Genomic DNA, 15,556 nt, shown 5'->3' on the forward strand with positions numbered 1-15,556 from the left:
ATACCAAGAGAATGAATTAAATTTGATAATGGGATTAAATTAGAAAGTATTTTGAAAACAGAACTTCTTTAGAGTTTTTTCCTGCCTGCTAAGCACCTTCCTCATTCATTCTTAAAGGGACATAAAACTGAATATTAAACTGTCATGATTCAGACAGAGCTTGCAATGTATTAATATTTTATCAAGCACCATTTTGTTTGACACACACACACTTTTATATTTTGTTTATATTTTAGCAAACAAAAATGTAAAACTGTAACATTACAGACCTAACTCCAATATTGCTGATTTAACCCCTTAAAGACCAGCAACGTACCATGTACGTCGCTAGTCTTTCTATGGGGGTGTGATTTTAATAGTGCTGTCTCACAGCCAGCAGCAAGACCGCGCTATTTTAACAAGCCTGCAGGAGGGAGGGAGGGTCTAATAGCATGCAAGACCCACGCTATAGCCATCAGGCAAACCCTTATCGACCAGCTTTCTACAGGATACATCACGGTCGTTAAGGGGTTAATATATGGCTTTATAATTTTTCTCTTATAAGGGTTAATTACAATTCTTTAGAAAAACCTATGAAATGATTTATAGACATTAATTGTGGTTTTCTGTAGAAAAACATGAGATACATTTTTCTAAAAGATTTTGATCTACCCCATAGTCAGGATCTCATTTGTTTGTCAGAATAAACATTTTACCGTGAATCCTCAAGAGAATTTATAAAAGTATAAATTTCATTTGATTGCTAACCTCTTTACACAACACTTATGCATCTTTGTGTTCTGTTAATATTGTAGAAACATGCGTTGAGTGCTGGTCTATACTTCTTTAACTGTCCTACTTGTAACAACAAGACTAACTTCCAAAGTGAGATGCTCCGCATGGGTATTCATATCCCTCAGAGGTATGTGGCTATAATACACTTTCTAATGAGTCAATGATCATAGAATTTAATTCTGCCCAAGGTTTACTTAAAGCGATGGTAAATCCAAACGTATAACAAATGCTAGGATTTTCCATCACTAAAAATAAATATAAGCTTGTTATCATTTAGTAAAAAAACAACAATGTGTTAATCTCACCCTACCATGGAAAAACGGTAGTAAAGGAGTTATCTATCATTGTAAACAACAAAAAAACAAATCAAGTAGAGTGTCCCTTTAATCCTGTGTGATAATTTTTCTACTTTTATAACTTTACAGGGATGCATCTTGGGAGCGTGAGGAAAATGCCTACCAGGAGCTACACGAAGTATATCAACGGTGTGATGTAAAAAAATGCCTCTGTGATTTAGGAAGAGATTATGTTGCACTCAAAGGGTAGGTACTAGATAGGATATCTATATCTATGTTAAACAAAAAAAGTGATATTTTTTTTCTCCAGTTTGAATAAACAACATCCAAAGAAAATGTTACACTGGTATTATTAATGTATTGTTGTTAAAATGATCATTATTATTTTAACTGCTGTGCCGCCATATTCCTCTGTGTCATACAAGTGGGTACAGTAAATAAAAACAAGACATGCATAATGTTTTTCTTCTGAGGAAAATAATACTCTGCTCTCAAGTTTTCCCTCAACAATTTAATATATAACCTGAAACATGATTGCACTTACAGATATAACTAAAAAGTAGCCCACTAGACAGAGGAACCACAATTTAATACAATTGATGTGACTTTAGGCTTGGGGGGAAAGGAAATAGGGCTGTATACGTGAACTATATGTCATACTGTCCTATCAATAACAATTATTTGGTGTATATAATTAACAATAGCCATGTGGTAACGAATCGCGTATCAGCAGCCTCACTTTGCCCTCTCTCCTCCTAAGGGTCAGATTATATCAAACATGCTCATTAATTGACTGTATTTTCTATCACAATGTTTATCTTTCCAACTCAACTGTGTACTTTACAAATGACTCTTAATTTTATTTGTACCAGAGTTGACTGAATCCTGAAATGCAGTATGTATATGCGTGTTCTGTTATTTTGATGTATTTTTTGTAACGTTTAAAGTAATAGTCAAGTCAAAATTAAACTTTCTTGATTCAGATAGAGCAGTGCTTTCCAAACTGTGTGTCGGGACACACTAGTGTGTCTGCTGCAGTGTGTAGGTGTGTCCCTGCTTCAGTACTAATTTATTCAAATTACATTATTTAAAAAAAAATGTTTGGTTTCTGACTTTCCGCCTGCCTGCTACGCATATAACATGGTTGACACGTGATTGATACCTAGTGAGTCACAGATCATCTTAACCTATTGGCGCAGCTCAGTGGGAACTAAAACTATTGCCATTGGCAGCTTTGGCGGCACATTGGCTCCTGACTGCACGTGAAGTCTCCTTAATCGGCTCATGACTGCATGTGTAGCCAGTGAGTGGGACAGCAGTGTGTTTGCAGCACGGGCAGTAGTCAATCAGACTCACTGAGCTCTGAGGGCGGCAGTTTAAACGCTGAGCAGAAGTCAGTGTTTTTTGCAGCTAGCTCCCAGTAGTGCATTGCTGCTCCTGCTCTTGATATATGGATAGGAAGTGGAAGCTTAAAAAATGCTTGATGATGAAATGTGAGTGTCTTTATCTAACATTCCACCAAATATTCAGAAACTGTGTTCATCCCATCAACCTCATACATCCCATTAAAATAGTAAATAGCTATTGGTGTTATTCTTGCACATACTTACTGTTACTTGTAAATACATTTTGTTATTAAATATTTTATGTATGTGTCGTATCTCTTAAAACAAGTTCGTTTAACCTCCTTTTTGCTAGAAGAACTGAATTACTGTGTCGCGAAATGATGTAGGTCTAAAAAGTGTGTCCCCAACATGAAAAGTTTGGAAAGCTCTGAGATAGAGCATGCAATTTTAAGCAAATTTCTAATTTACTCCTATTATCCATTTTCTTCGTTCTCTTGGTGTCTTTATTTGAAAAAGCAAGAATGTAAGCATAGGAGCTGGCCCACTTTTGGTTTAGCACCTGGGTTGCACTTTCAGATTGGTGTCTAAATGTAGCCACCAATCAGCAAGCGCTACCTAGGTTCTGAATTAAAAATGGTCCGGCTCCTAAGCTTAAATTCAACTAAAGATAGCAAGTAAACGAAAAAAATTTGACAATAGGAGTAAATTAGAAAGTAGTTTAAAATTGCATGCTCTATCTGAATCATGAAAGTTTAATTTTGACTACACTATTCCTTTAATACAAATATTATACTTAAAATATAAAAAAATAAGACAGACAGTGTAAACAAACTTAGAAGGAAGAATAAAGGGACATTACAAAAAAATTACAAGAAAGTTAAATTTAAAAAAAAAAACATTTTTTTTTATAAACATTTTTTTATTGAGGTTATAGGCAAAAGAAACAAAAAAATATGCAATTGTCGTCCATACATGAAAATTACAGTGGGGCATGGAAAATAATACAAACAAATGTAATGAAGACCTTCAGCTCTAACAAAGACTATGCCTCTAGAAACCATTTCTATTCTCTTAACTAAGAGTAGGTATAAGTAAAATCAAAGGTTGGATAGCTAATAAGAAGTTATGAGCCAAAGCTTTAGGGAATGAAATTATATCTCCTGCGTCAATTTCCAGTATTAAGGTAGAAGAAGCTATAATTTGAAATAATCAAGTGGAAGTGAAGGTGGAGATGATGCCTTAATATGATAGAGAAGAGGGGATTGGACTGAGTAAAATGGAACCTCATTTTAACTCATATAATATAAATATAATATAAATAATGTTCCCCACCTTGGAAAGAAGATATACTCTTAAATCTTATAATGAATAGGTTTGGGAAGTTGGCATATGACCTGGCCACTCTTGGGCCAAATTATGTAAGGGGGAAGGGGGCAAGAGCCGCTCGATATATAAGAGAAAAAGGGGGGGGGCGAGCATTTTAGTATAAGACCATAGAGATGCATGTGGAGAGAGCAGAGAGAGGAATGATAGGACTAAAGGAATGGTTGTTTCTTGGTATAAGGGACAGCTGTTTCCTTATGCTAAGGTATATAAGACATGTCAGATAGGCATGAAAGTAGATGGCAAGTAAATTTCACCCAGGTTCTAGAGAAGGGTCTCACCTGGTAGTTGTGGAAAACATAGTAATATTTTAGTCGATGACAATCATACCAACAGGGTATCTTATATGGGCAGTATCTACATCATTCCACGGATACTCAGTTGTAAAAAGGGTTGTTATTAACCAGATAGGTGGTCCATGATCTAAATATATTAAAATAGTGATATATATAGTACAATATATAATGGGAGCTAACTTCATAATCATAACAATAAATATAAGGTTACAGGATGTTGTCTGGTTGAGATCTTAGAGCAAATAAACAATGGGGTGGTGCTGTGTGTTAGAGGTAGCTATGAAACAGTGGTAACTTGGAAGCTAAGTATATAAGTTGTGGTATAAAGTGTTTTAATAAGTAATCCAGTGTTAATGACCAGGCGAAGTCCATACATAGGGAACCTTATTTTTCTAAAGAATGTTAGAATAGATGAAACTGCTACGCTAACCTCTCATGAGTCAGGTAGGCGAGAAGTTTCATGGTAATTGGTTGTTACATGATGACTGCTCAAGGACCAATTGGTGAAGAATTGGGGTAATTCAGCTGACAAAGGCTGCTTTAATAGTAAGAGAGGGAGGGGATGTTAAAGTAAACTAATAGTGTAATATTATGGCTATTAAGAGGCTCATGAGAAAACAATTCTCTCTCGGGAACATTATACTTATATAAGAAGGGGCTAGTAAATGTTTAGTAGATTCACTAAAAAATAACCTCAGGATTAATGTGGTAGTAGATACCAATGGCCATCATCCAATGCATTAACCGTGTGATAGTAACATGTGGTGAGCTGTAACATTACTAGGTATATAACCAGAGAGTCAGTGAGAGGTGTAACAACATATGAGATATAAGATATAAGATAGCAGACATATAGACTAAAAATATTTGTGAATCCTGCAATGTGGAATAAATTAGGGTGTAAAGAGTTTATCATGAGGTCCACCCCTGATCTCTAGTAGTCTCATCATCCAAGAAATCTGAAAACTCGATATATTTATAGATATAATTGACTTAGTAAAGAACCCATATCATAAGGTATCTATAACTATCAACCAATATGTATTATAATTATTAAGACCTTAATAAGTTACTCTAATGAGAACCCTATTGTAGATTCTGCAGAAGTGTAAGGATCTCATGAAAATGTTGGTGCATCTACTTGTATTGTAAACTTTCATACAGTTGAGGAAACGCTACACTACTTATATATACCACTCTAGGGAGTGTTAGTATAGACTTGGAGCACCTAACACCCATTCTCTATGTTGAGTGTAGGCTATATAAATTTTTAACCAGTGCACATTTAGTAAGATAGCTTAATGTACATATACTACGGTTAGGCATTAGCCTGAGTATGTATAAAGAGTGATCTAACAAAAGACTGCCCTATCAGTGAAATAAACAAATACATATGATTATAATATTCAACAACTATTCCTTATCAAGAGGTAACTTGTTAACAAAATGTAATATAAATGGTTGAAGATCATAGATGTCACAGTTTATGTAACAGACTGCAATCCTTGTCCTCAGACATTAAAGTCTTCATCTAGAAAGCAATGCAAATCAATATAGAGCGTTTAAGCAGGATGCCAGTCTGAGAGCTGAGTCATATTTAAGTAGAGAAGCACCTGATTTACAAACAGAACTACCCCACACCCGATCTAGCCAGGAATGTAGGTAATTGCAGAAAAAGCTGGGGGCTAGTGTCCTTCAGGACCCCTGGGACAAAATTTGCGTTTGCATAAGACCGGAGGTAACTGTGGCTGAGATCCCCTTCGGTCTGAATTATAGGAGGACAAGCATCATAGGAAAATGTTACCAGGCTGAGTGGACAGTATAGCGGTTCCGGTAGATATGTGTCTGTGAACTCTCGAGGGGTTCCCATGTTCCGTAGCTTCTCCGACAGGCTGACCAGGTAAGAAGTCACTGTGGGTACCTCCCTCTCTTCTACATGAATTTCGTTGGGTTCAGGATTCCTCCGAGGAGCACTCTGATTAGAAGGCAGCTGCAACTGGGCTTCGGCATCTAGTGACTCGCTCGGTAGAGCCTCCGGGTCTGAGCTTCTTGTCAGGTCAGACTCCATGTTGACAATATGAGCGTGAGTTGCGGCATTCAGGTTACAGATCTGTCTCGTTCCTTTCACTTGTCTCTAAGCCATCTTCAGCAGCGTTGCGCCATGCTGCTCAGGATCAGTGTGCACATCAGGAAGCTGCAGAGTGCTGTATCGTTCACAGAGAGGTATCCGTTCTGTCATCTCAGGACTGGGCTTCTGAATAGCTGTGATGAATACCCCCTCTGCCTCCCGATGTGTATTCAGTTTCCTAATCGGCGTATTTAGATCATAATAACCAGCAACCTCCTCAATTCCCACCGGCGGCGACTCAGGCTGTTGCGGATTCATGGCGGCTCTCAACTCTCTAGTAAGGGCTTGCCGGTGGTTGTCTAATAAGAGTCCCAATTTGTGAAGCGCAGATACTATTTGCCTTTCCATAGTGTAGGTTATAAAGTGCTGAAATAGTAGAAGGTGTTTCTCTAAGTAAAGAGATGGTGCTTAGGCGTTCTCAAGATGGCGGCTCACCCCGTGCCACAATCCCAGCAAGCAGAAAGGTCTTTGTATTTGTTGCGTAGTCCGCTATTTTTCTCTTAATGCCCCATATCATATGTCCTCTTGTTCTACCACATGTTAAAGGTCGAATAATGGGGAATAAAAGATCTCAACTTGCCATAAATATAAGTATTTTGTGAGCAGACATCAGGAGCTCTAGCATGGCACGTCTTGCTGTTTCGGCTGCTGGCTCCGCCCCACAACATTATTTTTTATCTAAACATTGTATGAGGATTTGATTTTGAGTATAATGTGATGTTCACTTTACTTGCTTTTCCTGTAATTTACCTCTGCAATCTGTATCTTTTGCACTTCTTTCAGAGAGGCTGTAGTGCATATCACATGCTTATGTATACCGCAGTTTGCCTGACCCTGAAAGCTCAGGATTTTTTTTAAATGTAGCAATTTAAATAGAGCAAACAGTATATTTTGTTTTAGTAAGAATGGTATAAATGAATAATTTGTGGATAACAATATTTTGTAACATAATGACATGACTTACTGTAGCCAACCAGTAAACAATATGATTTTTTTTTAAAAAGTTAAATGTTTACTCCTATATCAGAGAACAAATTATTACTTATATAATTTACCAAAGGTTACTGAAGGAGTAATCTATACACACATTTGGCATACAGGTGCCAACTTTTTTTGAGTAAAATAATGGAGACTAAAGAAACTACAATTTTGCATAGGAAATTGACAAATTATACAGTATTTACAATAACAAAAATACTGTATTTTACAATTTGATACAGTTTGGAACAACAAATTTCTTTATATAAATAATCTTAATTCACAAAGTCTGACTTAATACATTCAACAACTTTCTGCAAATCTGTGAATTCTATTTCTCATGTAAGGCACAGTGGGTGTAAAGAGATTAAACTTTCAGATATGACTAACTAAGTACCAGAGTACAGTATGAAATGTTTGAAATCAAGATTTTAGGTGTTGTAAAAAAATTAAGGGAGAAAAAAATGGTCTAAGATAAATAAGGTAGATCCCTGTAAATAAGGGAGGGTTGGTAATCCACATTGAAGAATATAAACAGGATCAAAAAGGTTAAAGGGATATAAAAAAATGGATAGAAACAGATAGCTAAGTGTGTTGTAGAAGTGTTACTAAAAGCAGAGTACAGAAAACAAGGGATCCCTAATTCCCCTGAAGAGAACAAAGCAAATTGGAATTTCTCTAAAAAAGAGAATGTACTATGTGCTACAAAATGTGGCTTGATTAGTAACTAAATGGCAGAGTTTACAATTAAAAGTATAAATTTAATGAACAAAACAATGTGTACACTTGCATAAAAAATGTTATATAAATTTGACAGACTTACAAAAGCGTAGTATCAACATATAAGATCACATATAAAATCCGTAAATAATAACAATGTTAAAAACAATACATCAAATTTAAAAATCCAATGAAGACCCCCGTATGTCTTCCGATAATGTGGGAGAGTTGGTGGGTGCCAGGAGCGCTGGAATATAAAGAGATTCCAATGAGAAGCAAAACCAAAACCAAGGAATACGGTAACAAATCTTACTTAATGGTTTAGGCGATGTCCACAAACGTACTCCTTCTAAGGCACTCTCTCCGGGTAACTTGTTGAAACACTCCTCTTTGTATCCGTAAACAGTCTCTGTACTTTTCCGGTGTTCTGGTAAGAGGCCGAACTTTTGAAAAGAGCGAACCATGTCACTTCCTGTGATGTTACATCAGCTGTTTTACACATTTTGGCCCTAATGCGCATGCGTGCCAGCGTCATCACATACCTGGCCGCATACGTCACTGGTAAACTATTTAGACTTGTGAAATTCAGAAGCCTTTCTATAGCGCATGCGTGGGATTTTCTATCACAAATGGGGGTTTATGGAAAGCTGTATATTCGTCTCCTCTGCAATATTCGGAAGTCCGTCCCCCTCACTGCAACTACTCCCATTAAGCTGAGTCTCTGTGTGTGTATGACAAACAGTCACTCGGCTATCGCCACTGCTTCTTCTACTGATCCAATGCAGCTTTTCACAGGCTTCCTTCAATGTCATTGTTTAAACATTTGTTGCAGCAGTAAGCATTGGATCAGCAGAAGAAGCAGTGGCGATAGCCGAGTGGCTGTTTGTCATACACACACGGAGACTCAGCTTAATGGGAGTAGTTGCTATGTGGGACAGACTTCCGAATATTGCAGAGGAGACAAATAAACAGCAATCCATAAACCCCCATTTGTGATAGAAAATCCCACGCATGCGCTATAGAAAGGCTTCTGAATTTCACAGGTCTAAATAGTTTACCAGTGACGTATGCGGCCAGGTATGTGATGACGCTGGCACGCATGCGCATTAGGGCCAAAATGTGTAAAACAGCTGATGTAACATCACAGGAAGTGACATGGTTCTCTCCTTTCAAAAGTTCGGCCTCTTACCAAAACACCGGCGCCTGCTTGAAACATGGCGCCTCAGTACACTTAGGGCTATAGAAGCCCAAAAAGGACAAACAAAGAGCAACGCATTTCAGCCCGAAATGGCCTTTGTCAAGCTCTAAAGGAGAATGCATTCTTTCTGCTATATATACCCCTGCTGGCCGCAATAGATACATTTGCTTAATGCTCATTTTGATTTTAATTACGGATGCATTGGATGACATATATCTTTATAAAATATATTTTTTATATTCCAGCGCTCCTGGCACCCACCAACTCTCCCACATTATTGGAAGACATACGGGGGTCTTCATTGGATTTTTAAATTTGATGTATTGTTTTTAACATTGTTATTATTTATGGATTTTATATGTTGATACTACGCTTTTGTAAGCAAGTCTGTCAAATTTATATAACATTTTTTATGCAAGCGTACACATTGTTTTGTTCATTAAATTTATACTTTTAATTGTAAACTCTGCCATTTAGTTACTAATCAAACCTCTTTTTGTAGCGCATAGTACATTCTCTTTTTTAGAGAAATTTCACTTTGCTTTAAAGGGATATAAAACCCAAAATGTTCATTTTTTGATTCAGACAGAGCTTACCATTTTTTAAAAAAAGTTTCCAATTTACTTCTATTATCAACTTTGCTTTGTTCCCATGATATTCTGTGTTGAAGAGATACCTAGGTAGGCATCTGCAGCACTACATGACAGGAAATAGTGCTGCCATCTAGTGTTCTTGCAAATGGATAACATTCTTGCAAAGCTGCTGCCGTATATTGTTCCAGAAATGGGCCGGCTCCTAATCATATGTCCCTGCTTTTCAACAAAAGATACCAAGAGAACAAAGAAAAAGTGATTATAGAAGTCAATTAGAAAGTTATTTAAAATTGTGTGCTCTATCTGAATCATGAAAGAAAAAAATTTGGGTTTCCTATCCCTTTAATAACAAATATTTGTGAATGTTCTCATCATGCGATTTTAGTACATTATTACAAGCTCCAATTAGCGCCACAGTCACACAGGTTGTAGTAGTTAGTCTATATAATCTTCAACTTAAAGTATGATCATGTACGTTATTCCTTCCAGAGAATTTCCTGGATTGTCTAAAAAACATACGTTAAACTATATATATGAATTTTGTACACACTTCTAAAATGTTGCATTCTGTAACAAAGCTTTTTACACACAAGCAAGTTAGTATACAATAAAACTATGGATTATTATAGTACTAATAGTCCTTATAATATTGTTATATAATTTGTTTTGTGTTACTTTTTGTGTCTTTTACTCACAGTAAGTGGTGTATTGTGCGTTGTCACTACTGCGGATCAATGGGGACTCATTTAATTTGTTCAGCTCTTGAAAATAAGAAAAGCCAGTGGACGTGTCCGGAATGCTTCTCCATACTTCATGGACAGAAAAATCAAGAAATGCGTAAGTATCTGCATAGTTAATTCATTAAATGGTTAATTAAAGGGATAGAAAAGTCAAAATGAAACTTGCATGATTCAGATACACATTTGGGGGTTTCCTGTCCTTTTAAAGAAGGTGAAATGGAGTCGTTGTCTTGTCTTAGTCTTGAATCATATAAAATCCATATAATAAAAAATCATCAATGCAGTTAATGTTTAGCTATTTTAAAAAGTTGAGCAGGGGCAGTACTTACATGGGTTTTCCAATACCTGTTAGAAGTGGAATACACACTACAGCAGCCTTGGCACCCCAGATATTTGGGAACTAAATTTCCCATGATGCACAGACACACTTTAGGCTGGCTGAGTATCATGGGAAATGTAGTTGTGAAACAACTGGGTTGCTGACCCCTGCACTACAGACTCAAAATTGCTATATTTCACACAACCATTAGTTGCACATTCTGTTCGCATTTAAAGCTGTCCCTTATTGGCCTCAGCAGAGAAGATAAGCTATAGGAAAACTATGTTACCATTGCTTAAAACACCATAATAATCAAAAAATGTATCAACCCTACACTATTGTGTTTTTAACGCCCACAAAGGCAAGTGTTTTAAAACCAATGGAATAATGTTTTTAACTGTTCACATAAGTATGTACAATCAATCACAGGCACACTTTTGTTCAGACACAGAGCTAGCTTGAGACAATTTGCTGCCAGGGTCCTATAATTAAATAAAATCCCCTGTAATTTCTCTTAAAAACACTATCCGCGTGAGCCGTCAGGCTCACCGGATACATAAGTTAAGAAGCAGCGGTCTTAAGACCGCTGCTCCTTAACTTATCCGCCACTTCTGAGGCGGCGGACAGCAATTAGCCCGATTGGATATGATTGGGTTGATTGACACCCCCTGCTTGTGGGCCGATTGGCCGCGAATGTGCAGGGGGCGGCTGCACAAGCATTTCACGAGAAATGCTTGTGAAATGATAAATGCTGCCAGCATATGCTGTAGGAATTTATCGATGTGTGGCGGACATGATACGCTACAGTTGATCATGTCCACTCGCACTATGATAAATTGGCCCCTTTGAGACAGAATATGATCTCCCTATGTGCTGCCCCTATCAAATGACACCTGAGTTGCATTGTCCCACCTGATTCAATTATAGAGCTAGGCCTGCTCAGATATTAGTGAGCAGTGGACTGCTTGAGCTAAAAGTTAGCGTGACTTGAGACCCAAAGTAAAGTGCTAGAATAGAAGTATAATAAAACACATGTAGAACATTAAAATGAAGTATTACATGTAAGCTTGCTTTGACAATTTGCACTGCAGTTAGATTGTGTATTGTCAGATATTGGAAGAAAATGGTCGCCCATTTTTCCTGATCATCTATAAGATTGAATACATTTATCAAATGTCCAGCATCTCAGCAGAATTACTAGCCGAGAAGGACCACTTTCTTTTGATTTGGGAACCTTGGATTACGTACTCTGAGGCCACCTCTAGAAACCTACATAGATTACGACAGCCTGTAGACCGGACCCCCACATAACAGGCAAATTATTTTACAAAATCACCCAACTACATAAATAAACTCAATTTTATTATAACTCATATCAGTTTTCTTAAATAAGCGATAACATGCAATAACTTATCCTGTGAGTTGTTTATTTACACTTTCTGTGCAACGACTTTTGTAAATGTTTTCCTTTTCTTTTTGTGAAAACCTAAAAACCTAATAAAAGTTACCAAGAGAATGAAGAAAATTTGATAATAGCAGTAAATTAGAAAGTTGCTTAAAATTGCATGCTCTATCTGAATCACGAAAAAAAAAATTGGGGTTCAGTGTCCCTTTAATGCAGACATGCTATCCAACCTCCATTTATTAGCTTGCCTGAGGCTTTCATTAGAGTGAAAACATTTTACTTTCAACTTGTAATATGAGAGCAAGAATAGGAGCTCTATTGATTTAACTTGAGCGGTGTTGGCTCACAACAGCACTAATATTTTAGCTCTCCACTTGTAATATAGCTCTTAGGGGCCAATTTATCAAGGACAATACGGCCCCTGATGCCCCTGTTTCTGTGCAAACCTTCAGGCTCACCAGAAACAGCAGTCAAGAAGCAGCAGTCTTAAGACAACTGTTCCTTAACTGGTCTGCCGCGTCTGAGGCTCCGGACATCAATCTGCCCAATCCTATACAATCGAGTTGATTGACACCCTCTGCCGCGATTATGCAGGGGGCGGTATTGCAGAAGCAGTTCACTAGAACTGCTTGTGCAATGTTAATCTAAACCGGAAAACAGTGCGGGGGGGGGGGGCGCTAATCTATAATTTGTGAAATCTCAAAAGACAAATAGATATGCATATGACATTAAAAATACATGTGGAATTCCCAACAATAATACAAACAGGGTGATACTGGATGAAAGTTCAAATTCAGAAAAGAGTGTATTTTCTTCCAAACGGTGGCTGCCTCCTCCTCACCAAAAAAATCCAGGAATACTATAAAAGACAAAACAAAGGGGCGCCTCATGTGTGGTATCATCAAATTCAAAAGTGCCACAAAATATTTAAAGCCAAATGGGTACTCACAAGGCTTTGGAGCACACCTATGTGCTAGTAGGAACAGGCTGCAGATTTTACCAGGTGTGACAGCTCACCCACAGAGGATATCAGTCATTTGCTGCAGTAGAAAGGTAAAACACAAAACAAGCACCAAATAGTGCACATCACCAGGGATCTAATAATAGCTAAGCACATGTCAAAAAATGGGTACTCACATATTGGATGAGCACACCTATGTGCTAGTAGGAACAAGCTGGCAGATTTGGATATGGTGTGTCAGCTCACCACCAAGGGATTTTTCTTCAATGTACAGTATCCAGGTGTGGCAAAATCCTGTTTTTTAGGCTCCCATTCAAGCAGGTGCAGGTAAATAGGACCACTCACAAAGGTATTTTTGTAAGATAAAAATACTATTTATTATAAAAACAAAGTTAAAAAGTAAATGTACAAAAGAGTGGAAGGGGGCACACACATAGGTGTTCTCCAAAGCCTTGTGAGTACCCATTTGGCTTTAAATCTTTTGTGGCACTTTTGAATTTGATGATACCACACATGAGGCGCCCCTTTGTTTTGTCTTTTATAGTTGTGCAATGTTAAATGCAGACAACGTATGCCGTCGGCATTCAGTGATGTCTGGCGGACATGATTTGCTACAGCGTATCATGTCCGCCAGACAATGATAGTTCGGCCCCTTAGTGTTTACTTAATAATAAGCTTATTGAAGATGTTATTAGCTTAGTTACAGTGTTATGAGAAATAAACCTCATCTTTGAATACCTTCTCATAAAGCAACTGATAATACTTGATTTTTTTTCCAGCCTTACGAAGGAAAAAAATTGCATCTATTAAATCTGGCAAGAACTTGTCAATCAGCACAACAGAAAAAGGCTCAGAAAATAACTTCTTCAATAGAAACAAAACAAATGACAAATCAGGCCCATCTACTGATAAAGGGAATTCATCTTCTGAATATAATAATCATCAGGACCCTAAAACTGGGGAAAGAAAATGCTACCGGGTGTCATCTAGAAGAAATCGAAGAAAACAAGTGCGGACGGCTAACAGAAAGCGTCTATTCAAGTGTAAAAACAAAGAGAGACAGTGAAGAACTTGGTAGAAGATCAAGGAGATTAGGAAGTCCTATAGATATTTTACTTTATCTATGGAGAGCATTCATTAGCTAGAAAAGAATGTCACATTCTGAGGGTTCTGATATCAGTAGATGAGCACTGTAAGCCTAATAAATCCAGACAAAATAAAACAATTCTTGCTGAAAAAATGTGTTTCTCTGCAGTTTAATGTGTGTTTAAGTAATATTAAAGTATACCAAATAATTTATTTAAAAACAGTTCATTTTTTTCCTGCTATATCAGAGAACAAATAATTACTTATATCATTTACCAAAGGTTACTGAAGGAAATATTTATTCACACATTTGGCGTGAATTTGATTTCTCAAGGCACAGTGGGAGTAAAGACATAAAACTGTCAGATACAGTATGAAATGTTTGAAATTTAGATTTAAGGGGGCTGATTTAACAAGGGTGCGTATGGCCCCTGATCGCCCTGTTTCCGCGTGAGCCTTAAGACCGCTGTTACTTAACTAGTCCGCTGCCTCTGAGGCTGCAGACATCAATCAACCTGATCGAATATGATCGGGTTGATTGACACCCCCTGCTAGCGGCCGCAAATCTGCAGGGGCGGCATTGCACAAGCAGTTCACCAGAACTGCTTGTGCAATGTTAAATGCCGACAGCGTATGCGATTTTGGGCGGACATGATTCACTTCAGTGAATCATTTCCGCTCGCTATTTGATAATTCGGCCCCAAAGTGTTGAGAATTTTTTTTTCTAAAAGCAGATAAATAAGGGAGATCCCTAGCAATCCTCATTGGAGGTTATAAACAGGATCAAAAAAGTTAAAGGGATATGAAACCCAAACATTTTCTTTTGTGATTCAGACAGAGCATACCATTTTAAAAAAGTTTCCAATTTATTTCTATTATCAAATTTGCTTCGTTCCCATGATATTCTGTGTTGAAGGGATACATAGGTAGGTATCTGGGGCGCGATCCGATAAAGATCGTAGTTTGCGGCGCAAGCGAGGGAACCCCCGCCGCCCGCAGTTTCAGCTCGCAACTCGAGCTATCACATATACGGCGCCGTCAGAGGCTAAAGTGCCGTAAGTCGGATAAACCAGTGATGTCCAGAAATCTGCGTAAGTACAAATTTCTGGAGTCGCCAGTCACTTACGGCACTTAAGAAACTGCCGGCGCCTACAAAACCTGACTAAAGTATAAAATATCACGTACTGTCTAACACGCCTCCCTAACATAGCCCGACATGTCTAACCCTCTATCCGCTACCCCCCCCTCACTATCCTAACAATAAATGCATTAACCCCTAAACCGCCGCTCCCGGACCCCGCCGCCACCTAATAAAGTTATTAACCCCTAAACC

General features: G+C 37.7%; 1 protein-coding gene across 1 annotated transcript in view; it reads left to right on the forward strand.

The window, feature by feature from the left end:
- Nucleotides 1-14,377, forward strand: part of LOC128657814 (G2/M phase-specific E3 ubiquitin-protein ligase-like) — a 44,708-nt gene extending 30,331 nt beyond the window's left edge. The window contains 4 exon segments of the mRNA XM_053712231.1: nt 795-901; nt 1,200-1,316; nt 10,410-10,549; nt 13,917-14,377. Of these exon segments, the coding sequence (XP_053568206.1) occupies nt 795-901; nt 1,200-1,316; nt 10,410-10,549; nt 13,917-14,203 (651 nt within the window). The 3' untranslated portion in view covers nt 14,204-14,377.
- The last annotated feature ends 1,179 nt before the right edge of the window (nt 14,378-15,556 follow it).

The sequence above is a fragment of the Bombina bombina genome, chromosome 4, assembly GCF_027579735.1.
Source record: "Bombina bombina isolate aBomBom1 chromosome 4, aBomBom1.pri, whole genome shotgun sequence".
Taxonomy (NCBI): Eukaryota; Metazoa; Chordata; class Amphibia; order Anura; family Bombinatoridae; genus Bombina; species Bombina bombina.